Genomic DNA, 25,816 nt, shown 5'->3' on the forward strand with positions numbered 1-25,816 from the left:
TCTGGATTCTGAATCCAGGATTGTTCTTTTCCATACTTGGACTCAGGCGGTGGAAGGGGACCCTTCGTCTTACCTGCTAGCGCGTCGGAGGCTTTAGCTAAGTCTTGACCTGTGAGCTCATCTCCTTCCCACCATTACTGTGTTCCTGTTACAGTGCGTGAGCGTGCCAGTGGATGCCAGGAAAGGACCAGCCGTATGCCTGGGGTCCTGAATTGAGAGGGGTACTGAGCTGTCTCCAGATTCAGTCTTAAGTCTGCTCCGCAAATGACCTGGTGTCTTAGTAGGAACCAAGATCATGAGGCAAAGTCTCTCAATCTCCTGCCCCACACTCCCTGCAAATCTAGCTGCTTTGATTTCCACTTGACCTCCTTCCCCTATTGCAGTAGCAAAGGGTTGATTCCCCTCTTGTCTAAAGCCAATTCAGTTCAGTTCAGTTCAGTCGCTCAGTCATGTCCGACTCTTTGTGACCCCATGAATCACAGCACGCCAGGCCTCCCTGTCCATCACCAACTCCCGGAGTTCACTCAAACTCACGTCCATCAAGTCGGTGATGCCATCCAGCCATCTCATTCTCCGTCGTCCCCTTCTCCTCCCGCCCCCAATCCTTCCCAGCATCGGAGTCTTTTCCAGTGAGTCAACTCGTCGCATGAGGTGGCCAAAGTATTGGAGTTTCAGCTTCAACATCAGTCCTTCCAATGAACACCCAGGACTGATCTCCTTTAGAATGGACTGGTTGGATTTCCTTGCAGTCCACGGGACTCTCAAGAGTCTTCTCCAGCACCACAGTTCAAAAGCATCAATTCTTTAGTGATCAGCTTTCTTCACAGTCCAACTCTCACATCCATACATAACCAGGGGAAAAACCATAGCCTTGACTAGACGGACCTTTGTTGGCAAAGTAATGTCTCTGCTTTTTAATATGCTATCTAGGTTGGTCATAACTTTCCTTCCAAGGAGTAAGCGTCTTTTAATTTCATGGCTGCAATCAGCATCCACAGTGATTTTGGAGCCCAAAAAAATAAAGTCTGACACTGTTTCCACTGTTTTTCCATCTGTTTCCCATGAAGTGATGGGACCAGATGCCATGATCTTTGTTTTCTGAATGTTGAGCTTCAAGCCAACCTTTTCACTCTCCTCTTTCACTTTCATCAAGAGGCTTTTGAGTTCCTCTTCACTTCTGCCATAAGGGTGGTGTCATCTGCATATCTGAGGTTATTGATATTTCTCCCGGCAATCTTGATTCCAGCTTGTGCTTCTTCCAGCCCAGCGTTCCTCATGATGTACTCTGCATATAAGTTAAATAAGCAAGGTGACAATATACAGCCTTGATGGACTCCTTTTCCTATTTGGAACCAGTCTGTTGTTCCATGTCCAGTTCTAACTGTTGCTTCCTGACCTGCATACAGGTTTCTCAAGAGGCAGGTCAGGTGGTCTGGGATTCCCATCTCTTTCAGAATGTTCCACAGTTTATTGTGATCCACACAGTCAAAGGCTTTAGCATAGTCAATGAAGCAGAAATAGATGTTTTTCTGGAACTCTCTTGCTTTCTCCATGATCTAGCGGATGTTGGCAATTTGACCTCTGGTGCCTCTGCCTTTTCTAAAACCTGCTTGAAAATCTGGGAGTTCACAGTTCACATATTGCTGAAGCCTGGCTTGGAGAATTTTGAGCATGAGCTCAAAGCCAATTAGACAAGAGAAAACCCTCCCAGCCTCAGGACCCAACCCCTCAGATCTGCTCAAAGGACTCTTGCCTGCCTATCAGCCAAGACAGCCTTCCCTTCTCCACTACCCCTTCCCCTCTCCACTACCTCTTCTCCACCTGCATTTAACCCTGATTTTATTTTATTTCTCCCATCTTAAGAAGAAAACCATCCATTCTCCTTCCTACCTGGGCCAGTGCCTTTTCTTTCCTTCAAACCCAAGCTCCCTGAATCCGTAACCTTGTGTGCCGGTGCGTACCTCCCTCCCGCTGACTCATCCACACCCTGGAATCAGGCTCCTTCCGCCTCTCCCACCTGGCCCTCCCTTCTCCTGTGCTGGGCTCATGGGGATCACCAATGTCCTTTGTAAGGACTGAACCTTAACTTAGTGATGGCCACTCAACTCTTAGCAATCCTTGCCACCTTGACCTCAAATACACCACTTGACCTTGCCCTTGGGCCCACCCTCATGACACCCTTTATGGCCTCCCCTTCCTCCAAACAGCCCCTGAGTGGCAGAGCCCAGGATTCTCTAAATGAGCCCATCTTCACCGTGGTTTGAACACACTACTTGAACTACTCCTAAGTTCTAGACTCTTCTTTACAACTACCTGCTATTACCCTGGAGGCACATTGAACATTTTCATCAATGCATTTATATTCTCCCCACACCCAGAGTACCCCTCTGCTCCTTTTCAGGGCAAAATTATCTCTAAATACCTGATCACCTGCAGAGGGATCTTAGAAGCCATCCTCAGCACCATCTTCTCCTACCCACTCCCCCCACCCTCCCGCCACAAATCAAGCTCTGTATTTTCTCTCCCCTTGATGATCTCAACCCTTGCTCTCCATTCCCTTCCTGCCTTCATCTGTTGCCTGCGCAACCACATCAGCCCTGCCATACTCCCTGTCTCCTGTCTTGCCTTCCCCGATTCAGCCCTCTCTCTCCCTGTCTCTCCCAAGTCTTCCAATGGGTCCTCGATTGAGGAAGCAGAGTCTTTTAATCAGATCTCTCGAGGACTTAGTGTTTGAAACCTTTGAGATGCAGTCTTAGGTGAACCCATTTAAGAGAGGGATATGGGGAAAAAATGTGGAATGATAGAATCCACAAATATAAGCACCCATACACATTCCCAATTCCTTCCCAGCCTGCCTTATGCCCAGCAGCTGGAAAGGAGGCTTGAGTGCTTGGTTAAACTATATTCAAATAACTTGAGACGGACAATATGAAATGCACATGGGTAGTCATTCCTGGGATGTAAGCCTAAACTTCCTCCCTCCCCCATCCCCACCCACGCCCGTCCTCCCATCCCTCCAGCCAGCATGACCCCCTATATACACCAGTCAGTAAGTCGTCTTGTGCTTTCTCTCATTTTTAATTTTTTTAGATTTTATTTTTAATATGGACTATTTTTAAATTTTTATTTATTTATTTACTTTTGGCTGTGCTTCATCTTCGTCGCTTCACTGGCTTTTCTCTAGCCGTGGTGAGCAGGGGCTACTCTCTAGTGGTGGGCAGGCTTCTTGCTGCAGAGCACAGGTTCTAGGGCACGTGAGCCTCACGAGTTTCAGCACATGGGCTTAGCAGTTGTGCTCCCGGACTCTAGGGCCCAGGCTCAGGAGTCGTAATGCACGGACTTCACTGCTTCACGGCCCGTGGGATCTTCCCAGATCAGGGATTGAAGCCATGTCGCCTGCCTTGGCAGGGGGAGTCTTTAACCACTGAGCTACCAGGGAAGCCCTGTGCTTTTCCTCTTTAAAGTTGGCCTTGTAATTTGAAACAGATTTCACCTGGATATACATGTCAACCTGGGGTGGAGGGAGCTGGGTAAAGGAATGGGATGACATTGACTGGTACCAGAATCATCGCCAAGGTCATCAGTACAGGGAAAGCCCTGGTAACGATTCCAGTATTAGAGGGCCATCTCTGCGCCTTCTTCGGGGAAGGAGAAGTGCTGCTGCTGCTGCTGCTGCTGCTGCTGCTAAGTCACTTCAGTCGTGTCCGACTCTGTGCGACCCCATAGACAGCAGCCCTCCAGGCTCCTCTGTCCATGCGATTTTCTAGGCAAGAGTACTGGAGTGGCTTGCCATTGCCTGGAGAAGTACTATCAGCACTAATACAACCTGAACGCCTATGAATACAGCAGACATTCTTGGACTTTTTACATCTGGTACCTCACCAAGGCTGAGGACGTTTCAGACACAAGGAGACTGAGGCTCAGCTGGCAAGTAATAACACTGGACCCCAACCTCCAATTGGCCAAAAATAGAAACCCCAAACTGTTTCTATTAAACATAATTTTTATTTCATCCAAGGCAAAACTAAATAAAATTCTACAAAGCAAAACATGTTGTCAAGGCAAGACAGTCAGCTCACATTCATTCTGTGCTTGAACACAAGTAAGTGCTTGGTGTGTGCACATCTGCGCCTCCCAGAGGCACCCGCAGATCTGAGGCCCCCCGCCTCGAGGCCCTTTTGTGCTGCATTGCTTTGATCTATAGTTATACAGGAAATTGACTATGAGTATTGTTGTTATCCAAGCCAGAGGGATAAACCATGCATAAGATAGTGGAAAGCACTGCATATCAGGTGGGAGGTGGGAGGGTAGGGACTCCCTGGGACACAGTAGTCAAGTAAGCTGTAGGATTTCCCCCAGAGAAGTCCCCTCTCCTAGCACCCCGTCCCCGCAACACTCTGATGGCAGCTGTGACAGTGAGATGGCATCATGGTGTTATGGGGCCCAGGAGCACAGCTGGTCTCTCCCTCTGTCTCTTATTCTTTCTCAGACTCCAGGTGCCCCAACAGGTAGAGTTCAGGCCAGGAAAGATGGCTCTGAAATGTATAGAATCTCCCCCATCTCAGGCACAAGCAGCCTTTATACACACCTCCACACATCCCCAGCCCATGCACGGCCTACCCACCCCAGAGCCGTGCATTTCCACACGCTCAGTCCACACAGGCACACCCTCAGCTGCCCCCATCTCAGGAGCTCACTCTTACACCCCTCCCTTTGCATCCAGCTGTGGGCAGCCAGCCAGATGTGAAAGTCTGAGCTCCACCAACTGTCCTCCCAGACCTCTCCAGGCTCATTCTGGCTGCCTTCTGCACAATTCCTATACCAGGAGAATCCCAAGGCCTGGAAAACTCAGGTCCTACTCGGGGGTCAAGGAAGGGGAAGTGGGAAAGACTTTGTTCGTGGTCTCCTGACTTTAGTGTCAGCGAAACTGCATGTGTCCTGGGCTCCCAAGTTCAACAGTGTGAACGCTCTCTCTAGCCCACACACCCTGAAAACACCCTCACCAGCCCCTGAAGATCACTCTCAGAGACATGCATGCACTGAGGGTCTGCTTGGGAAGATGGCTTTGCCCACACTCCTTCCACTGCAAATTCATGCCAGAGCTTCTCCACGGGTATAATCCCAGCCTTGGGTCAGGACAGTCTTTGTTGTGAGGACTGAGTTGAACATCCTTAGCCCTCACGCTCATTAAAAGGGAGTAGCCATGAGTCCTCAGGCCTTGGAGCCACCAGAAGTGTCCCCCTCTACAGTTCCAATCACCTCTATGGAAAACTACCAAACAAAAGCCATGGGCAAGAAGCTTTAAGCATCAGCGCCAAGGTTTCTAACATTACAAAGGCTAAAATAATTCTAAGGGGCAGGGGACGGGGCTGGGGGGCGGGAGGGGAGGTGGGAAGAGAGAGACAGGAAAGAGAGTGAGAATGTGTGTTAATGTGTGTGTGAGTGTGTGTGCTATAGGGATAGGACAGAGGACAGGACAGACTTGGAACACTCCCTCCAACTCTGATACCTGAACTCCCAGTTCCCTCTCCAAGCCAAAAAGACTTTTTTAAACGAAAACTTTCCAAGTCTTACAGTCCTGTGAAGTAGGTATTATTACCCCATTTTATAGATAGGAAAAGTTGAGCCCAGAGAAGTTACATGATCTATGAGTCAGCGGCAGACCCGGGAATAGAGAGGATGATGCTCTCCCTCTCCCACACTCTATCCGCCTTGGTTTCCTCTCAGGGAAGTCAGAGGAGCCCAAGACACTGCCTGTCCAAATGCTGAAGCTGGGGGAAAAGAAAGCAGTTCTGCATGAAGGAAACCTAAGAAGTTTCCCGAAGAACTGGTGGGTCTGGTCGTCTGCTCCTAAAGACGGGAAAGCCTGAACCTGAGCCCAGGATGGGAGAAGGAAGACACAAGGGACAGAGGCAGATCTGAGTGGGCCCTTGCTGGGACATTCACTGCTGATTTTTGGCAGGGAGAGCCCTTAGGCAGTCCCCATACACTTTGGAAAAGGGGCTACTCCCCTCTCATTCCTCCCAGGGCCCCAAAGGACAGAGTGTCAGAAATTTAAAGAGAGATGGAGGTGGGTGGGAGCAGATGGTGGATTCCTCCATGATCACAGCCCCGTCCATCCTCTACTTCATCAACGCACAGGGACAACACCACGACATGGCAGGGCCCCAGGGAGCACTTGGCAGATGCCTCGAGGACTCAGCTGCTGGCCCAGTGGGCATTAGCTCCCCGGTCCCTTGCCTGACCCTGAGTGTGGGCGGCTGGGGACCCCTCACCAGGGCCCCACCAGAGCTGGCTGTTCCACGTGGGCTGAAGGAGGGAGGGGTAGAGGACGTTATGAGCCAGGACTCAGGAGCTAAGGCACAGTCTAGCCCCACACACAAGGGGTGTGCAAACCAGTGCGTGGCAAAGCAGAGGGAAACTGTGGGCACGCTCCACCTGCCCCTCCCCCGCCCCAGGCTGCGGAGGGAGGGGACAGCTGAGCAGGAAGCAGCCAGAAAACCCAAGAGCCCTCTCATCCAGAGCAAGAGGGTCCCTGAGGTGAAGGCAAGCCTTGACCCGGGGATGGAGGTGAACAACCCTGGGCGGGGAGAAGCGAGAGGAACACAGGAGGGAGCAGCTCCTCAAGCAAGATGGCGCCACCTGCTGCTTCGGAGGAAGAGCAGCAGGGAGGAGCGGGTTGGGAGTTCCCGCCAGTGGCCACGGTCCTGCCAGGCCAAGGAGAAGGGGCAGCCAGCGTTGGTGGGCGTTCTGCCGCCAAGAGGCCCACCTCTGCGGCCCTGACGCCCCAAACAGAAATTCTCGGAAAGAATGCTCTGGGACAGCCTGAGGGACCCCTTCGTGAGCCCTTCAGAACACAGAGATTAGAAAAGCAGACTAAGTGGGCTAGGACCCCCTAACACAAAGTGGCAGCCCTAGTTGGGAGTCTTCAGAGACTCCGAGCAGCATGGGGCGGGGGAGGGGAGAACCAAGGCAGGCAGGCACCCAGGGGTCGGGGTCGGGGGAGGGAAGTTCCTCACTGGAGGGACATGGGGAACCAGGTATCCATCGAAGCCTCTCCCTGCAGGATCCTTCCAGCAGCCCCCAACCCCCAAAGCCTGTAGAGAGTCCTCCGGCCACTCCCACCATAAAAGGTTTAGTCCCCCATACTCAGGGTCCAACTACTGGGGCAGCCCTCGGCGACCCCCCCAAGTCTCTCACAAAGAGACATCAGGAGGAAAACCAAGGTGCTCCTCATCTAGGGTGGGGGGCACTGAAGACCATCTACCCCGGTGTCGGGGAACAGGCCATCCACACCGCCCCAGCCCCTCCTGTCCTTTCCCGAACCTTCTGCAGGTTCCTTTCCCCAGCCAGCCCTTGTCCCTGGGGAGCCCTGGTGGGAGGTAGGGGGTGGGGCAGGCGGGACAGAACCCCAGTTTCTCCCCGTCCGGGGAAGACTACAGTTTGAGACAAGCAGCAGATGTCTCAGGCACATGGGGTCACAGACACGGCTCAAGCATCGGTTTCATCATAGGAAAGTGAGGCTCCCGGCAGCTGCTTGGCCCCAAGCAGGGCTCACACTTTTGTTGGTGCTTTCTCTTCCGCCTTGGAGCCGGGCAACCCATTCTCAGTATTATCATTCCCTGAGGAGCTCACGAGGCACTCCTTCCTGAGAGGGAGAAAAGAGAGAGGGGAGGCAGCCGTGAGAGGACAAGCCAAGTAATGGGTAAAATTGTGTGGGAGGGGGAGCTGTGGCCCCCTGTGCCAGCCCTGGAGTCTCTCCCTGGCCTTCTGTAGTGCTACGGTAGCCAGAGGCCAGGTCACCCACCCTCTCTGCCTCCATTTCCTTGACTAAAAAATGGCTGCAACGGCCCCTTCTTCGTGGGATTACTGGGAGGAGCCAGGGAGCACTTGGAACAGTGCCTGAGCCATAGGAAGTACTCAGTAAGGCTAGCATCACCAGGTCATCTCAACATGGCAGAAGGCAAGGGTACCAGTCACTCCTCCCAGGGGTCAGTAATGAGGGGAGGCCAAGTCAGGGTAGATGTCAGGCTGTGCCAAGTCAGGGGAAGGGTCCATGCCAGCAGGCAGTATGCCCAGGGCAAACAGCTCCTCAACAAGGGCCCTGCAGGCCCTTCCTCCTAAAGTTCACTCTGACTAGATATAGAAAAATGAGATGGAAGGGGCAGGCAGGTGTGGGCAGAGGGTGGGGGGATGGGGCAGAAGGAAGGAGAGATGGTTAGATGGAAATACCCTGGGAACACACCCCAGAATGTCACCACCCCGGTCACCCTGTGCTGGGCATGTTCCAGTTTAAGTGCAACACCCCCCAACAGCAGTGGCCAGGCCACACAGGGCTCTCCAGAGAAGACCTGACTGCTACATTACTCCTACCTTTCAGCTCATGAAAACTTCCAAGTCTTTTTCATGACTTCTGTCACTAAACTACATCTTAGCCTCACCCTGGGCTTGTGTAGCTGAGTTTGAGGCCTTCAGGAGAGATTTAACATTTCATCTTCATCAATTTCATCTTGCAGGATTTAGTCTATACCTCCAGCCTATCCTCCTAAATCCGGGAAAGGGAACTCTCCTACACTGCCGGTGGGCATGTAAATTGGTGTAGCCACTATGCAAAGCAGTTTGGAGGTTTCGTTTTTTAAAACTAAAAATAGAGTTGCCATATGATCCAGAAATCCTACTCTTGGACATATATCCAGAGAAAACTCTAATTCAAAAAGATACATGCACCCCGAAGGTCATAGCAGCACTATTTACAACAGCCAAGACACGGACACAATCTAAATGTCCATCCAGAGACGAATGAATAAAGAAGATGTGGTGCATGTATACAGTGAAATATTACTCAGCCATAAAAATAATGAAATAATGCCATTTGCAGCAACATGGATGGACATAGAGATTATCATACTAAGTGGATCAGACAGAGAGACAAACACCATATGATATCACTTATATGTGGAATCTAAAGTATGATTGAAATGAACTTCTTTACAAAGCATAAACAGAAAATCACAGAGATAGAAAGAAACTTATAGTTACCAAAAGGGGAGGGATAAATTTGGATAAATTAGGGATTAACTGATACAAACTACCATATATAAAATAGATAAACCACAATGCCTTACTGTATAGCACAGGGAACTATATTCAATATCTTATAATAAACCACAATGGAAAAGAATGTGAAAAAGAATGAATATGTAGGTATGTACAACAGAATCACTTTGCTGTGATTCCAGCAAACCAACACAACACTAAATCAGCTATACTTCAATTTAAAAAAAAAAAGATCCTCCCAGATCCCAATTTTGTTCTCCATCCAACACAGTTGCTAGGTTTCTGGAAATTCAATAAGTGTAACATTCCTGTTGTTGTTGTCGTTTAGTCACTAAGTCATGTCCAACTCTTTTCGACCCCATGGACTGTAGCCCACCAGGCTGCTCTGTCCATGGGATTTCCCAGACAAGAATACTGGAGTGGGTGGCCATTTCCTTCTCCAGGGGATCTTCCCGACCCAGGGATCAAACCTGTGTCTCGTGTATTGGCAAGTGGATTCTTTAGCCCTGAGCCACCAGAGAAGCCCATGTCATTCTTAGTGTTGTTTAAATCAGTAATAACAATGAACAAACAGAGCCCTGTGACATACCAGTAAAGACCTCCCTTCAGATGGGTCTATTATCTATCTATCTACCTGCTGCTGCTGCTGCTAAGTCACTTAAGTCGTGTCCGACTCTGTGTGACCCCATAGACGGAAGCCCACCAGGCTCCTCCGTCCCTGGGATTCTCCAGGCAAGAACACTGGAGTGGGTTGCCATTTCCTTCTCCAATGTGTGAAAGAGAAAAGTGAAAGTGAAGTCGCTCAGTCATGTCCGACCCTTAGCGACCCCACGGACTGCAGCCTACCAGGCTCCTCCATCCATGGGATTTTCTAGGCAAGAGTACTGGAGTAGTTTGCCATTGCCTTCTCCAATCTATCTACCTACCTATCTCTACACCTAAGGAACTGTCAGTCTAGCCAATTCCTATCCACCTAACCATCTATATTTCTTTCCAAAGATCCTGCTGGCTACCAGGCACTGTGTCAGGCTAGAAAGGTGTCCAACTGACAAGGTGCCTGCTCTCCAAAAACCTGCAGTCTTCCAGGGAATATGCTATTAAACAAGTAACTGCAGTACAATGCAGTAAATGACAGAGCGGGGGTGGGGCATACCAGGGAGGGACTCAGCCTAGGAGGGCTCCTTCTAGGTTCAGGGAAGGCCCTTTGGAAGCGTCGTTTAAGCCAAGACCAAGAAAGATGAGCAGGAAAAGAAGGAGGAGACATTCTAGGCAGAGGGAACACCCCCACATGTGAAAGCCCAGAACTGATCATAAGGTGCTGCCCCACACCTCCCTTCTTCTCAGGAAGCTGCCAAATCTTTATTGTTATGCAGGCTACCTCGCTGCTCAGAGGACCCTCTCAGGCTTCCCCCTGGCCTGTCTGCCACCTCTAGCCTCTGCCTACCCTGTGCCCACCAACACCAGACCCTTTCTTCCAGGTCCTCTGATGGAGCCAGGCCCTTCAAGCCCTCCCCAGCTCCCCTGTGGTCAGAGAAAAGCCAATCTCAGCCTCAAGGGTTCTCAAGGGTCTGTCCCCACCACCTTCCTCCTGACCCCACTCCCACTCTCTCAACAGCAGCAATCACAAACGCCTGTTCTCCACAACATGCTCGCTTCCCAGGCTGTCTGTCTTTGCTCTCAGCAGTTCCCCCTACAGAACAACCTTCTCTTCACCCTCCCTAGGACTTCACTCATATCCATCTTGCAAGGCTGACCACAAATGTCTCTCCGACCAGAAATCCTTCACTATTATTCCACCCTCTCCTGAACTCCCTCAACATTCTCTCCTACCTCCCTGAGTGTGTGCATGCATGCTCAGTCACTTCAGTCATGTCCAACTCTGTGCGACCCTATGGACTGCAGCCTGCCAGCCTCCTCTGTCCATGGAATTCTCCAGGCAAGAATCCTGGAGTGGGTTAGGCCAGCCCTAATTCCTCTACCTCCTGTTACACTGATTTCTGCACGTCTTCTTTACTTAGGGGCAGAATCTCATTCCTTCTAGAATTTCCTACAGTGCCTGGCACAGTACTTTGTACACAGCATCTCAAAAAGAGCCACCGAATGAAAGAATGACCTACTAAACCCTAGATCCCACCCCCTTGTGAATCAGTGGGGCGTAGTGGCAATAGCTGAAGTTTCAAAACAAACAAGTCAGAATTCAAATCCCAGTTCTATCACTTATTAGCTGTGTGACCCTGGGCAAGTCACTTAACCACTCTGAGTCTCACTTTGCTCAACTTCAGAATAAAATCATACATGTTTTATTTTTTTTTTAATGCCTGATGGAGTATCTAACACATGGTAGAGGCACGTGATGAATGACAGGAAGTGCTATTACATGTAGCATCCTCCCAATCTAACTGTGCGCTAGCATGAAAATGTTAGCCTGCCCTGTTTTCAGTGAACTCATGGTGGCTCCCAAGGATGACTGCTTTCTTTCCCAAGTGCTTTTAAACCGTATGTTGAATAATGTGTTCTCCAAATTTTCTCACCAGCAATAGTAAGATTGATTGTTAAAAACACAATTTGGTCCAGATCCATGCTCCAGGCCCCTCTCTAGATCTCTGAAATCCTCCCAGCCTCTGGCCATGATGCAACTAGATAGCCCAAGAGTTCATCATCGCTACCAGTCCTCCCAGCTCTCCCTCCCCTCTGCCAATCCCTAAAATTCTCTCCCTGCCTTCAGCCGCCTTCCTTTCTGACCGGTGGCATTTCTGCCCTTTTCAGCCTAATTTCTTCTCAACAAAGCAGCATGAAGCCAACCCCAACAGATCCTCTCCATCTTCTGCTTCTCCTTGCTTCTCCTAGTTACTTTCAGCCTCTCTGCTTCAATGGCAGGCCCGCCTCATCTCATCTTTCTTGCCAAGAACGTAACTTTCAAATGCCTTTGGTCTGCTCTGGGTTTTGCAGCATTCAATCTGCCAGCTCTAGCAATTCTGGGTGTGGGCTGCACCCTTTGTACCTCCCGATCTTTCTTCTCTTTCCTCTTACAAATATCTGTCTTTACACCTGAATTTATCCTAGGACTTCCTGGGGGTAGCCATATCAGCCTTTTTAGACTGTTTTTCTCTCCTTCATTTGAATTTTCAGATTTTCACAATAAAAGACTCCCATCACCCTAGAAGGATCTTCCCATTTTAGAGTTTCTGTATGCGGAATCTCATATTTCCCCTGATCTAAAAAAAAAAAAAAAAAAAGGCATTTTAAAGCCTTTAAATGGTAGGACTTTAGATTGAGGTGGTCCAAATAACGGGATGGGCAGGAAGACAGGGGAATGAGGAAGAGCAGGTGAGTTGCATGTGTGTTCTCAGTGAAGTCAGTGTATTCAATAAACCTCCTGAGCGGATGGGGGAAAAGGAGTGAGATGAAGAATCAGGCTGAAAGATGCAAGGAGCAGGCAGGGATAAAAAAGAGAGTAGAAGAGTTAGGAAGAGAGGCGGGATTGGGAGATAGATGGAAGGATGAAGGCAGAGGGGATATATGGTGATGGATGAGAGGATGCTGGGAACACCCATGAGATGAGAATGGGTGGTGGGCCGGTGGGAAGGCAGGAGTCAACTTACTTCTTCTCCTGAGTCTTCTTGATGATGAAGGCAATGAACTTCTTAACCAGCAGGATGAAGATGAAGAGCCCAATGACCCCGCCCACGACACCCAGGATGATGAGGGTCACGGTGTTGTCCACTTCTTCCACTTCACGGTCAGAGAAGGGAAAGAAGAGGGGTGGAGAAGGAGAGCAGGAGTCACCTGGAGCGCCATGGCAGCCCAACAGCTCCCCAGCCTCCAACCTGGGCATCTGGGACACGCCCACCCCAGCAGGAAGCAGGAGAAGCTAGAATATGGCGTCCGTCTGGTTAAGGCATAACAGGAAGTCGTCCCTCTCCCCCTATGCTCCACACATACGCCTCCCGCAGACACCCACACAAGTTCTGGAATAACTGACTTGGGGACCACAGCATCCAGGTTTGACTTGACCTGCAAGCATGAGACTTTCATTGCCTCCTTCTAGGTTTCCTTTCACCCATGCAGAAAAAAATTGAGAATCTCCCTTCAATATCTCTTATGTGGCCAGAAGACACGGGAGCCAGGTAATCTGGACTTCAACAACAGGATTTCCACAGTCACTAACAAGCTGGTAACCTACAGCTGGTCACTTAACCCTTCTAGCCTCAGTTCCCTCATCTGAAAACTGAACTCCCGACTCTTCCCAAACCTGCTCCATCCACAGTCTCCTCCATCTCTGCTGAGAAAACACCATCCTTTGAGTTGCTCTGGCCAAAATCCTTGGAGTCATCCTTGACTCCTCTCTTTTTCTCAAACCCCTATATCGAACCCACCTGAGAATCCTAATGGCCCTAACTCCAAAAAATTACAGAATCACGAGCATCTTCTCTGCAGGAATCCCACATCATCCAGGAGAGCAGTGGATCCCCAGGAACAGAAGAAACGCAACACAGTCAGGATGCTCAAGCAAGTTTACTTCCTTTTTCTCTGCTTCCATGCCTCACTAGCCCTCCAGGCTCCCCTCTCCATGATGCCCACACAGTCTCGAAACACGTCCAGTGTCGGGGTCATGGGATATCCTCATCACATGTTTCCTCATTGTCTAATTGTCCCACCATTGTTGAATTGGAATCCCTTTACCTGGGACTTCAGCTCCAGAGGGGAGAGACCATTCTTATCAATCTCTACTGGAACTTCCCTGGTGGTCCAGTGGCTAAGACTCTGAGCTCCCAATGAAGAGGGCCCTGGTTCGATCCCTAGCCAGGGAACTAGATCCCACGTGTGGCAACTAAGAGCCCACATGCCTCAACTAAGACATGGCTTAGCCAAATAAATAGATAAATATTTTTTTAATCTCTGTTGCCTTGGCTTTGCACGCTTTGCCCCATTTCAATGATGTGTTTACTTGTCTTCTGTCCTACCCTGACCTGTCAGTTCTTTGAGAAAGGACACTGTGTATCATTCATAGCACTTTTTGGTCCTACGTGGCATTCAATCAGCTGTTGCTAACAGAATACACAAGAGTAGTGATAATCAACATATAAGGAGAACTTCACAACACATTTCCGTGTAGCTTCTGGAATTCTCACAGCAACCCTAAGAGAAGGCAGATCTCCGTATGAGGAAAACAAGGCTCAGAGGGTCTCAGTGTATATCATTAGCTATTCAGTGGCAGAATAAGTATTCACACTAAGTTATTCGAGTTTCCAGATGTAACTCCAGTTGCCCTTGAAAGCATAAAGTGAAAGAAAACACCAACGTTGTCCATTTTACCATTACACTGAGTTGGGTACCCACCGCCACCCCCATCCTTCCCACTCCACTGCCCTAGTCCCAGACCCATTACATACACTTATCAACAACTTGGAGGAAGATAGTGGCCTGGTGCTGAAAATCTTTCTCCTTGGGGTTCTTCACGTGGCAAGTGTATTTGCCCGTGTCACTGAACTCCAGGTTCTTCAGCGAAATGGAAATGTTGTTCATTTTCTCCTTCGTGGAGCCCTCCAGAGTGATGCGGTCATCATCTTTCAATTTCACCTTGGGGTCCGATTTCTCATTCTTCACAGTCCCATTTATGAGCTGTGTGGGAAGATGGAAGCAAGGAGGGGGCCAAGAAAAAAATCAGAGTCCTTGCTAGAGTCATGACATCACTCCAGCCCACTCCTTGGGCACCTCCCTGCCCAGGCCAGGAAGAGCCCTTCCCCTTGGTTTCCCGCGCTTATCGATAGCTCTGTCTAACCTGGATTTTACTTGCTTCAGGCTAAACCCAATTTCTGTTACTAAGGTCTCTCTAGAATGTAGCATGACTTTTACTGCTTTCTTCATAAAAGTCTTTTAATACCACATAAAAGCCTATTAATACCACACTTGCTTCCCTCTGTCATTCTTTCCAGCCTTTGCTAACACCTCATCCCCTATCTGCCTGAATTCTGACCCTCCATCAAGATATGGATCAATCCCACAGGGCAGTGCATCGGCACCCTCTGAGTTCAGTGTTTAATTACATCCAGAGTTGGTCTCTTGTGACTTCCAGTACCCTACTAGGTTGCAGAGTACTCAAAAAACACCTACTGGGATTTCCTTGGTGGTCCGGTGGCTAAGACTCCACAGTCCCAATGCAGGGTGGCCTGGGTTCAATCCCTTGTCAGGGAACTAGATCCCACATGCCACAACTAAAGATCCTGCTTGCCACAACTAAGATCTGATGCAGTCAAATACATAAAGAAATATTTTTAAAACACCTGCTGACTCTCCATCCCCACCCCCAGCCAAAGCCCTGGACCCTTCTCTTCTCCAGCATCCCCTTCCATCCTTCCAAGGCCAATTCCCCAGCCCTTCTCCTGTTTGGACTCTTCTCATTCCCCCTCTCCAAGTCTTCCAAATGTCTTGTCTTCTGCTTTTTTAATTAAATTATTAATGTTTACACAAGCTGACCAAGTTTCAGGTATTTCTTCAGACCCAACAGAGGACTCTAGGCAGGAATGCCAACAGACCCCAAATCCTGGCAACAAAAATCTAAGCATCCTTCCCACATAGATCCATCTAGACAGGCTCTGGAAAGAATACTGGGATAGAGACTTCGCTAGTGGTCCAGTGGTTAAGGATCCGCCTGCCAATGCAGGGGCCGTGGGTTCAATCCCTGGCCCGGAAAGATCCCACATGCCACGGGGCAACGAAGCCCATGCACCACACCTACTGAACCCCTGTGCCCCAGAGCCCCTGCTCCACAACCAGAGAAGGCACTGCAATGAAAAGCCAGTGCATCACAACTGGAAGGTAGCCTCCACTAGCTGCAACGAAAGAACACATCAAAGACCCAGTGCAGCCAAAAAGAAATACACACATTTATTTTTAAAATAAATAAAAGGTGAGGGTGACAAAAGATGCATCAAAAGGTCCCTGGGGACCATCATCGAGGGGTCAGTACAGAAAGGACCATAGCCTGGAGTGGGAGGCAGGGGTGAGGGGACAAACCCGGGAGGAGGATCTGAGCTGCCCCATCCCTTCTCCGGCTACTTACGAACTTGTATGTATCACTGCTGTTGTAGGACCACCAGAATTGTAAGTTCTCGAAGCCAAAGCAGCTGGAGAAGGTGCAGGGTAGTAGGATCTCCGTGCCGTTGACAGCGTAGATGGTGGTGGCCTTTCCCACAGACACCTCCAGCGACAGGGCCACCGGGAGCAGGAAGAGACCTGTGTGAGAGGCACCCCCTCCCAGTAAAACCCCACCAGAACCTCCAGGCTGCAGCCGTGGAAGGGACCTCTCCGGTGGAATGGAGTGGCATGGTCAGGCAGGGAGGTCTCTATTGCCCTCTGTGTCAATATCAGGAAGATGGGTCTCTTTACTTCAACCGACTCTCCCTGGACCACCTCCGTGATCATTCTCCCTCTTGGCCTGAGCTGGATGGACTTCTGAGCCTGTTAGTAGCCCTTGTGACACTCTAAGCTACCACCAGGGGTCACCCCAACCCAAGAAAACCAGGCCCCGGCCTCCGTGCTGGGAGTCCGCGCCCCTTAACCGGCGGATGTGGTCCCTGCGGCCCCCAAGAGCAGAACCTGCGCCTCCTGTTCGCGCTGGGAATCTCCCCCAAGGACTGTGCGCCACCCCCTCGTGATATTTTCGGGATTTGGCGGGGCGGGGGTGTTGGGAGGCTGAGTGGGTCTCCTGAGGTGGCTAAAAGGAAGACGGCAGACACAGGACCCGGCTCCTCGGCCATTCATCACGGACCCGGGCGGCTCCCACCTGCCCCAAGGGGGCGAGAGGCAGGGGGATGCCTCCCGCTGGACCTTGCTCCACCACCGAGAGGGACCTCGAGAAGAAAAGAGAGACAAGGCGGCCCGGGAGGGCATCCCGCAGGGTGGGGTGGAACGGGGATGTCTTGGCATCAGTCAGCAGCCGCGAAATCAGAGGGAGTAAAGCAATAACCTCAGAGAAAGGCGGAAGACACTTTATGGAGGCCAACTCAGGGCAACAGGATGCTCGCAAGCCTGTGGCTGGAGTGGGCGCTGCACCCATGGTCCCCTCCGGACCCAGAGTAGCCCCCGGACTCCCTGAAGCCCCACTGCGGCTTCTCATCCTGGGAACATCCCCAGCCCGCCCCCCTTCCTTCCCACACCTTCCAGTCCAATGCCATCACTGCCAGTTGAGTAGGTGGCAGTTGTGAATTTCCACTCATGGCCTCTGGGCCCTGCCTCCTGAGTTTGTGAGTTCTTGTAAGAGAACCTGGCCCTCCTGTCCTACAGAGTCCTTGAGGAAACCCCACTGTACCTCAAGGTCACGAGGAGGAGGGGTGTCAGAATTAGAGACTAGCTGTCCTTGCCCCTAAATGAACCAGGGTCATCCCGGGTGAGGACTCAGAGTCCTTCTCAGGTTCCCAGTGATGCTGAGAATAATGACCTTTTCCTGAGCGGAGATGCTGGCTAAGGCTGCGTATGAGTAATCTCATAGCATCTTCACCTCTCACCTGGAAGGAGGGTCTTATTAATCACATTTTACAGGTGGGAAAAATAAGGCTCAGAAGAGCAAAGTGCTTTGTGCCTTGGCCAAAGTCCTACAACTTCCAGAGGTAGTTACAATGTGAACTGGGGTGTGACTCCAGGGCTAGCGGGCAGTTGAGAGCAGACCTGGCATCTCTTCCCGACTGTAGCTTCTCTCAACTACTTGGACCACCAGCCTGGCGTTCGCACAGTGTCAGAGCTAAAGGACCTGCATGGTTTCAGGTTAGAGACGCTAAGTTGCCACTGCCTGATTTTAGAGACAGGACAAGCAAGGCCCAAAATGGGAGGAGACTTGGCTGAACTAACTGGGTTTAGTGGCTGAGCCACTTGAAAATCCCTCTCAGGCAAGGGAGCTCCCAACTCTGCAGGCAATTCCCAGAACTTGTTCTTGTTCCCAAGACAGGTAGGGTCAGTCTTTGATTTAAAGTTGCCAACCTTGCTCCCATCCTCATTCTCAGGGAAGGACCACTTTCATCAAACTTAATTTCCTCATTGTATCGATACATCATAAACCAGTTTCCTCTTGGTTTGCACACATGAGATAAGGATGCCTAGTGCCACCTGGGCAATGCTTTTTAACTTAGAAGGAGACCTCTCCATCAGTCCAGTGGTTAAGACTCTGCACTTCCACTACAGGGGGCTCAGGTTCAATCCCTGGCTTCAGAACTAAGATCTCACCTGCCATGTGGTGCGGCCATAAATAAGTAAGAGGAGCTCCATGGAGAGCTGGAAGCCCAACTCTGCTCTTAGGACTCCCTCAGCTTCTTCATGTCCTCTTCACTTCTGAAGGGAAAGTGGACTGCTCTTAACACAAAGCTCAGAAATAACAACCCATAGTCCAGGATCCCCTGCCTCTGTCAACAACTGCCGGTATATGCTCAGCATTTACTATGTGCCAGCTGCGTATAACCCCCACACCCACGTTCTGAGTGGTGTACCGTAATAGCTCCATATTACAGACATGGCAACTGAACACAGACAGGTTTGCTGACTTGCCTAAGGTCAACAGAGGGGCTTCCCACATGGTGCTAGTGGTAAAAACCCGTCTGCCAATGCAGATGTAAGAAACATGGGTTCAGGCTCGATCCCTGGGTCAGGAAAATAGCCTTGAGGAGGGCAAGGCAGCCCACTCCAGGATTCTTGCCTGGAACATCCCATGGACAGAGGAGCCTGGCGGGCCACAGTCCATAGGGTGGCACAGAGTCGGATACGACTGAAGCAACTTAGCTCACACACACAAAGGTCAACAAGAGACATTTCCAGCATCCCGAAGCAAGAAAGCCCTACCTTACATCCTAAGTCAGCAGAGTTTGCCCACCAGAGTTCCAGTGAGTGCTGGGGGGTCATTTCGATTGGCCTTCAATCTCTGATCAGCTCCTCTGCGCCAGGGGTTGTTCTAGAGCAGTGGCTTTCACAAAGCATCAGAATCACCTGGAGGGCCATTACAGCTAGCTCTGCCGGCCCCACCCCAGCAGTTTCAGATCCTAGAGTGGAGCCTGAAAATTTGCATTTCTAAGAGGTCCCCAGAAAATGCTGCAATCCGAGATGACACTTTGGGTCCCCCTGTGCTAGAGGATTTCTACCTATTAACTTCAACTCTGATTAGAATGCCGAAAGATGGGTATCATTTTTCTCATTGTACAGATGATACAGTTGAGGCTCAGAGAGGTTAAGTCACTTGCCCAGGGTCACAGAATAAATGGTGGATCTGGAATTGAGCACTGACTGTAAAATAGGATGGGCATTTTACAGGCACTCTCATTTAATCCTCATGATAATCCTAACGAGGTAGTTATTATTTTTATCCCCAACATGCAAAATGAAGAAACAGGCTCAGAGAGATTAACTTGCTCAAGGCCACACAACTGGTGAGTGGAATCAGCAGAGTACAGACCGAACTCTGCTTTCCACCACTCTGTGAGAACAATGCTGTTCTCCAAGAGAACAATGCTGTCAGGGTCAGCCCTCCTTAAAGCTCCTGATTTTCTTTTCATTTCTCCCCTCCCTCACCACCTTGCCCCAGAGATCTATGGACAGGAGCCAGACTTGAGATTACACCCTCCTGCCTAAAAGATGGCCTTCAATTTTGGGTTTTGTTTTTTTTTTTTTTTTTTTGGCCACACTGCATGGCATGTGGGATCATAGTTCCCCAACTAGGGATTGAACCCATACCCCCTGAAGTAGAAGCAAGGAGTTTTGCTTGCTTCTGGACTTCCTGGGAAGTCCCAAGAAGACAACATTCTGATAGGAGACCTCAGTTTTGCCTCTCACCACCCCCCACCACCTCCACAAACCAAAGAATGGAGTGCAGTGTGGTGATGGGGAAGCTCTCAGCAGAAGGAGCTTCCTGATGCCTACAGTGCTCCCTCAGAGCCTGAGCACGTGTTCCGAGAAGCACCACAGCACCAGCCTCTAGTGTCTAGGATCCTGGGGGAGACAGGGGGATCCAAGTCAGGGGCCAAACCCCTTCGCCCAAGCCTCAGCTGGAATAGACTATCCAAGCACCAGAGATACCATCAGAAGTGAAATCTTTTTGACTGCTTTAAATAGAAGCAAAAACAAACAACAACAAAAAAAAAAAAAACAGTCCAGGACAGAGGAGAAAAGTACTTCTCTAAGGTCTGACTCATAACGGTGCACATGTCTGCCTGATTAGTGTGCGCCAGTGTGGATGACTTAACTCCAATGTACTCAGGACTCCCAGACTCCCAGAGTGAAGCATCGCCATTCCCACCGTAGCCTGGAAGGGACAAAGGGAAGGCAGAGATGTTTCTATGGTGAAGTTCAGAGCCCTGCCTGAATTAAAGCATCAGAGAGGGGGAGCAAGCCTGGCTTCTCCACTGCACACCCTCCCAGGACGCAGAAGTCTTATCAGCCATGTCTGGGAGGCTCGCGCGCAGGAAAACCCAGAGGCCTGCATCCTGTGCCTTCTTCCCTGTGAGCCTGCGCTGCTGGGGGAGAAGGGGGCAGGGTCAGATCTAGATCCGCTAGAGGACTCAAAGGGGTACTTCAGCAGGATGACCAAGCCAGGATGCATGTGTCAGGAGGCACATGGCAGACCCCACTTGGCCGGCCGACCTTGAGAACATCAGAGGTGATATATCCTCAAACCAGGGATGCCTGTCTTTCCTATCTTCTAAGCTTAATATAAAGCTAAAAAAAAAAATGAGCTTATAAAACATGAGAAGGGCTTCAATGAGTGTATCCCTCTGGCCTGGGCTCTCTGCGGGTAGAGGAACATAGTGTTTAAAAGAAGGCAGGGGGACAGGGCTGGCCTCCACTGTAGATCTAGATGTAACCAAGTCACTCAACTTAAGGACCAGTGTCAGCCAACAATATATCCAAACCATTCAAGCACTGTTTTATACTTTCACCCTGTATTACTTCCTGGATGTAATTATTTCCATGTGGCTATTTCCTCAGATAAAGAAGGACTTTCTTTGTCCCAAACTAAACTCTTTAGAATTTCAAGTGGTTTTGTGTGTGTTTCAGATTGGGGGTCCCTTTCCAGCATTGTGGGATGGGTCCTCCGATCCTTGATCCGAACAAGTCCTCCGATCTGTGATCCTGTGGAATTCAATCCTAAGCCTTGTCTTTGCTCACTGAAAGTCCCTAACTATTGATCCATTCTCAAAACAGCCATTTTCTTGGCTGTTTTCTGATCGGCCCCCTCCTATCTCATGCAATTATGTCTAAAGATTGACTCAGGCCTCCCATTTAAAGTAAAAATGTATTTGTACAGGCAAATCTTATCATTAAATACACCAAGGGGGATCTCATGGCTACCATCAGACATTCCAAGGCAGAAATTTTCTGCCATCTTTTCCCATATCCGGGTAGAGTGATACCCAACTTAGAGCGAGAGGAGGAAAGAGGGGCAGCGTGGAGCACACTCTAAGTTTAGCTCCCCGGGGTTGCCTGGCAAGGCAGGCGGAATCGCGGCTGACTTTAATAGGGAAGCTGATATGCTGGCCCCAGGGGAGTGAGGTTCGCAGTAAGAGCTGGGAGGGAGAAAGTGGGCCGAGGCCAGCAGGACAAGACCCCTCCTGGGGTGCAGGCCCTGGGGGCTGTGGGAGGCAGGGCTGAGCCAGGCAAGGCCCCTGGGCCCAAAGACAGAGGAAAGATTTCAGCTCCCTCTCCCTAGGCAACCTGCCGGCTTCCTGCCCACCCCCAGAGGCTTTGCGGGGATAGAAACATGCCCCTGAGACAGCGCTGGATGCTCAACAAAACCAGTTTTGCAAACAATTCCAAGCAGTGTGCCCATCCCTCCTCCTGTAGGCCAGGGAATGGGTGTGGCTTCTGCAGAGATCCTTGCACCCTCAGCAGCGGGGCAAGGTGGGAGAATCTGTGTCTGGGGTCTACCTAGCACGCTGGTCCCACCCACCACAGCAGCCATAAAGACTTGGGAGCCCACAAGCCTGCATGTCCAAAAAAAGAATGAATCCCCAGTTCCAGATTCAAACCTGGGGTATTTCTCCTCTTCCCTGCTTTACCATCCTCTTTACCATGAACCGTGTATTTACCCTTTCCTTTTCCTGCCTCTGAATGGGACTAAGCACCCTCTGCTTAATTGCCTTCTCATTAACCAAGTCCTTAATAAATACTTACGCAGGGAAAGAGGCCTGGGCAACAGAGCACCCTCAAAAGTGATAATTACACAGAGATCACAGCAATTAAGCAAATCAGGCAACAAGGAAGGAGTGGGTAGGACAGATATATTACCAGTTACATGCTTAGGAAGGGACTGACACCCTTTTATCCTCAATTGCAATACTGCCGTCTTGAAAACTGTGTCTCAATTTAAGAAAGGAGTGTCTGGTCAGATTATCAAAAATCAGTTTTGTCTCGACCTAGGAGACTGAGTTTGATGTGAGGAGAGGAAGTTGTAAGGGTAGAGGACTCCTGGGAGCTTACTGCTCTGTACCCAGTTTCCGTAGTTGTGAGAACAACAGCTCTGGGCCCCCAAGCCTCTATCCTTCCACACCCAGGCTCCCGAGCTCACTGATTCTTCAGTCCATCAGCACGACCCCTGCTGACCTTCCCCTTCAGCAGACTTTGGTTAACTGAGAGGCAAGTTGGTGTGCCAAAGCCCCAGAGACCTGGATTCTGGCCCACCTGGCCATCAACTGGCTACACACCAGTGAGCAAGTCACCTTCCCTCTCTGGACCGTGGTTTCTTCATCCTGAGGGGAGTTCTGTGCTATGGTTTCCAAAGCTCCTGCCCGCTCTGATGCTCTACTTGGCTGTCCAGTCACCTCTGCATCTCCCCTCCTGAACCAAGAGCAAGGATGGCATCTTCGTGCCAAGCTCAAAACAATGCCACTGCGAGGTCTTATCAGTGGCTGCCTGGGCAAGGTCCAGGGAAGGACTCAAGTTGTATTCCCTCGGCAGACCAGAGAGGCAAGGGGCAGAGCAGCTGGGGCCTGCTAGGGTCTGCTGGTCACCCGCTATGAATCACTCTGCTCTCTCCTGGGCTCCCAGACAGTAGCTCAGGGAATCTTCCAAACTTGTTCCAATGGGCCTCTGTCCCTCCCTAGTCTATCAGCTCAAACAGTGCTTAGAGGAGGTGGAGGTTTCCACCTGGAGAGAAGTACCAAGAATCAGTGCCTGAAATCCCAATACATACACACACACACACACACACTCACACACACACACTCACACACACACTCACACACACACTCACACACAGTGAATGGTGGGGTTCCCCACAGAAGACAGGTTTTATGAATACTCTGGCACTCGCAATCCACCAGCCAACCAGGCACTAGCAGAAAGGGAAGCCAGAGGTGTTGACAAGCAGGCTAGTCTAATGCGGTGTGAGTTTGAATTCCCCAGTGACCCCTTCCCCTTGCCACGGCCACAGTGATCAGAGATGGGATGAGGGGGAGCAGAGGGCCACTGTGCCCAGCCCATGAAGAGAAGCCTCAGGCCTCGCAGAGACCCACTTCTTAGGGTCATCGTGGAATCAGCACACCTGTGCCTAAGCTACAAGAGAGAACACCAGCTGTAGGGATGTAACAAAAGCAGTGGCTCCTGAGTGAAGGACATACTTTATCCCCGCTCCACCACCAGGTGCTAACGTGACAGGTCAGTACCCGGTTTACACTGGCAGAAGCAGCAGCGGCCACCCTTAAAGACTTCTATCTTCCTGTTTTCAGCCCAAATGCTTACATCATGTGTCCAACCCGATGGGGGGGAGCGGGCAAAAGCCAAATCTGACAAATATAAACAGGAAGAGGTGCAGGTGCCAGAGATGGAATCGGCTTACACTGAAATCCAGCTTTGACTTCTGAGAGGCTACATTCTGGACTACTAAATATCATTCCCTAATCTCTAGGAGTTTGACGCTCAAAAGTATCATATGCACAAAATAGACACTAATCATCTGTTCCTTCTGTGTTCTCCGGATGTGCCTCCTTAGTTTTCATACTCATCCCAAAAATGAAGAGCCAAGAGAAGGTTAAACAGGTCCAACCGCCCAACCCCATAGAATCTTTACCTAAGAAGAGAGGCAGGATCCTTCCTAAAAGGGGGAATTTCTTGGCAGTCCAGTGGTTAAGATTCGGTGCTTTCACTGCCGAGTGCATGGGTTCAATCCCTAATCCGAGAACTAAGATTCCCACAAGTCTCGAGCCATGAAAACATAAATAAATTTTAAAGGAGGGCTTGAACGATCCTCCAAGTCCCTCCAACCCCATCCAGTCTGCAGAGAAGGCAATGGGCACTAGAGGAAGTAGACAGCAGGGGAGCCAAATAGAAAAGGGGCAAGAGAAAGTCCCCACTTTGAACTGGTGTACGCCAGTGCCAATGCCGGGGAAACAAGCATCCAAGTTGCAAGGGGGTCTGGGCTGGGGTAGAAACCAGCATCCCAACAACCACACACTGGGCATCTCCTACACCCGATCCCAGACACGTTCCCCCAGCTGGCTTAAACCTCTGCGGCCTCCAGCTCCAGCTCCAGAAGCTGAAAGCACTAGAGACAGCAAGGAACTAATCGCCCGGCGGGCGGGCGGGGATGGGGCGGGGGACGGCGCAAGGTCCCCCGGCAACTCAGCAGTCAGTCCAAACGGCGTCCTGGAAGAAACGGGAGCCGCTCATTGGGGGCCGCGCTCCAAAGCCCACCCTGTCCAAGGTGCTGTTCTTCTAAATGTCCCCTCCTCTGGGGGGGCGGGGAAGGGGGGTAGGGTTGGGGGGAATAGGTAGAAGAAACCAAGCCGGGGCTGCCTTACCCAAAAGCCCAATGCCCAGCCATCTCGCCCGGGCTGCGCCTTGGTCCCGAGCCCCGGGCATCGTTCTGTTCTCTCCGGAGCGCCCCCGGGGCGCGGGGACGGGAGACAGGGCACACCCGCGCTCGCAGCCCGCGGTCTGCAGTGGGGCCGGAGGCTGCTGGGGAGCTCTGCGCCGCTGGCCAGGGCTCGGGAAAGTTAGCTGGGAGAGCGCGAGGAGGGGGAGGCAGGGAGGGAGAGGAGGAGCCGCCTGCGGGAGTGCCGCCGGGGGCGCGGGGAGAAGGAGGAGCCCGAGGAGGAGGAAGGCGAGCAGGGCCAGGAGGACCGCCGAGCTGGCACCCAGGCGAGCGACGCTGCGCCTCTGCTCTGGAAGCGCTCCAGCCGCAGGAGGGGCGGTGGCCGCCGCGGAGCCCGGGGCGCCCCCGCCTCCAGGTCCCGGAGTCCCGGGAGCCGGCCGCACCCCCAGCACCCCTCAACACACACACACACACCGTTGCTTCCTCTCCGGCTCGGGCTGGGCGGCTGCGGCTTGGCACTGCAGGGCCGCCCGCAGCCGCCCGCATCATCCCGTGCGCTGAGCTGCCAATTAGGAGGATAGTTTGGGGAGGAGTCGAGGTGGAGCGTTTCGGGTGTTGGAAGGCTGCGATGTCTGCTTTGGGGAACACGAGTTTGGGTAATGGCTCCCTCTCCCGGGGCCACGAAGGGACCGTTCGGTCGCCCGCAGCCGGCACTGCCGCAGCCGGTGGGCGTGTGCGGGCTTGTATGTACTGCGGCCGCCGACGCGCGTTGTGTGCAGCCTTGAAGCCCAGCTGTGCAGGGTCCCACGGACCCGGCTTCCAACTGCAAACTGCCCCCGCCACCGCACACCAACCTCTCCCATTGCTTCATGGATTCCTCAGAAATTCTGATGCTCCTTCCTGGTTACGGAATCCGGCCAGGCCCTACCGTTGGGTCCAAGCCCTGATTCACCTTCCGGGGCACCCCTGCTT

General features: G+C 51.2%; 1 protein-coding gene across 3 annotated transcripts; it reads right to left on the reverse strand.

Moving 5' to 3' along the window:
- Positions 1-3,996: 3,996 nt before the first annotated feature.
- SCN4B (sodium voltage-gated channel beta subunit 4) lies at positions 3,997-25,141 on the reverse strand. Of its 3 annotated transcripts, none has more exons than XM_055423109.2 (6): positions 24,831-25,141; positions 18,277-18,381; positions 16,121-16,293; positions 14,451-14,679; positions 12,660-12,789; positions 3,997-7,648 (listed from the first exon to the last, which is right to left on the reverse strand). In XM_055423109.2, exons 2-6 carry the CDS (start codon positions 18,281-18,283, stop codon positions 7,555-7,557), a joined length of 633 nt encoding a protein of 210 aa, XP_055279084.1. In that variant the 5' UTR covers positions 18,284-18,381; positions 24,831-25,141; the 3' UTR covers positions 3,997-7,554. The 3 variants fall into 3 exon arrangements, with proteins under 3 accessions (XP_055279084.1, XP_055279085.1, XP_055279083.1); XM_055423110.2 differs by lacking the exon at positions 24,831-25,141 and adding an exon at positions 18,886-18,902; XM_055423108.2 differs by lacking the exon at positions 18,277-18,381 and having other exon boundaries at positions 24,831-25,133.
- Between the last annotated feature and the right edge of the window lie 675 nt (positions 25,142-25,816).

The sequence above is a fragment of the Moschus berezovskii genome, chromosome 14, assembly GCF_049115385.1.
Source record: "Moschus berezovskii isolate FMDL1 chromosome 14, NW_MosBer_1.0, whole genome shotgun sequence".
NCBI lineage: Eukaryota > Metazoa > Chordata > Mammalia > Artiodactyla > Moschidae > Moschus > Moschus berezovskii.

Excerpts from the sequence above, each read along its gene's own strand:
- SCN4B (XM_055423108.2), bottom strand. The coding sequence starts at position 24,891 with ATGCCCGGGGCTCGGGACCAAGGCGCAGCCCGGGCGAGATGGCTGGGC. Across the intron at positions 16,294-24,830 it reads GCTGGGCATTGGGCTTTTGG|GTCTCTTCCTGCTCCCGGTG; the intron begins GTAAGGCAGCCC and ends CCTCTCACACAG. Across the intron at positions 12,790-14,450 it reads CCTCCAAGTTGTTGATAAGT|TGGAAGAAGTGGACAACACC; the intron begins GTATGTAATGGG and ends CTGACCGTGAAG.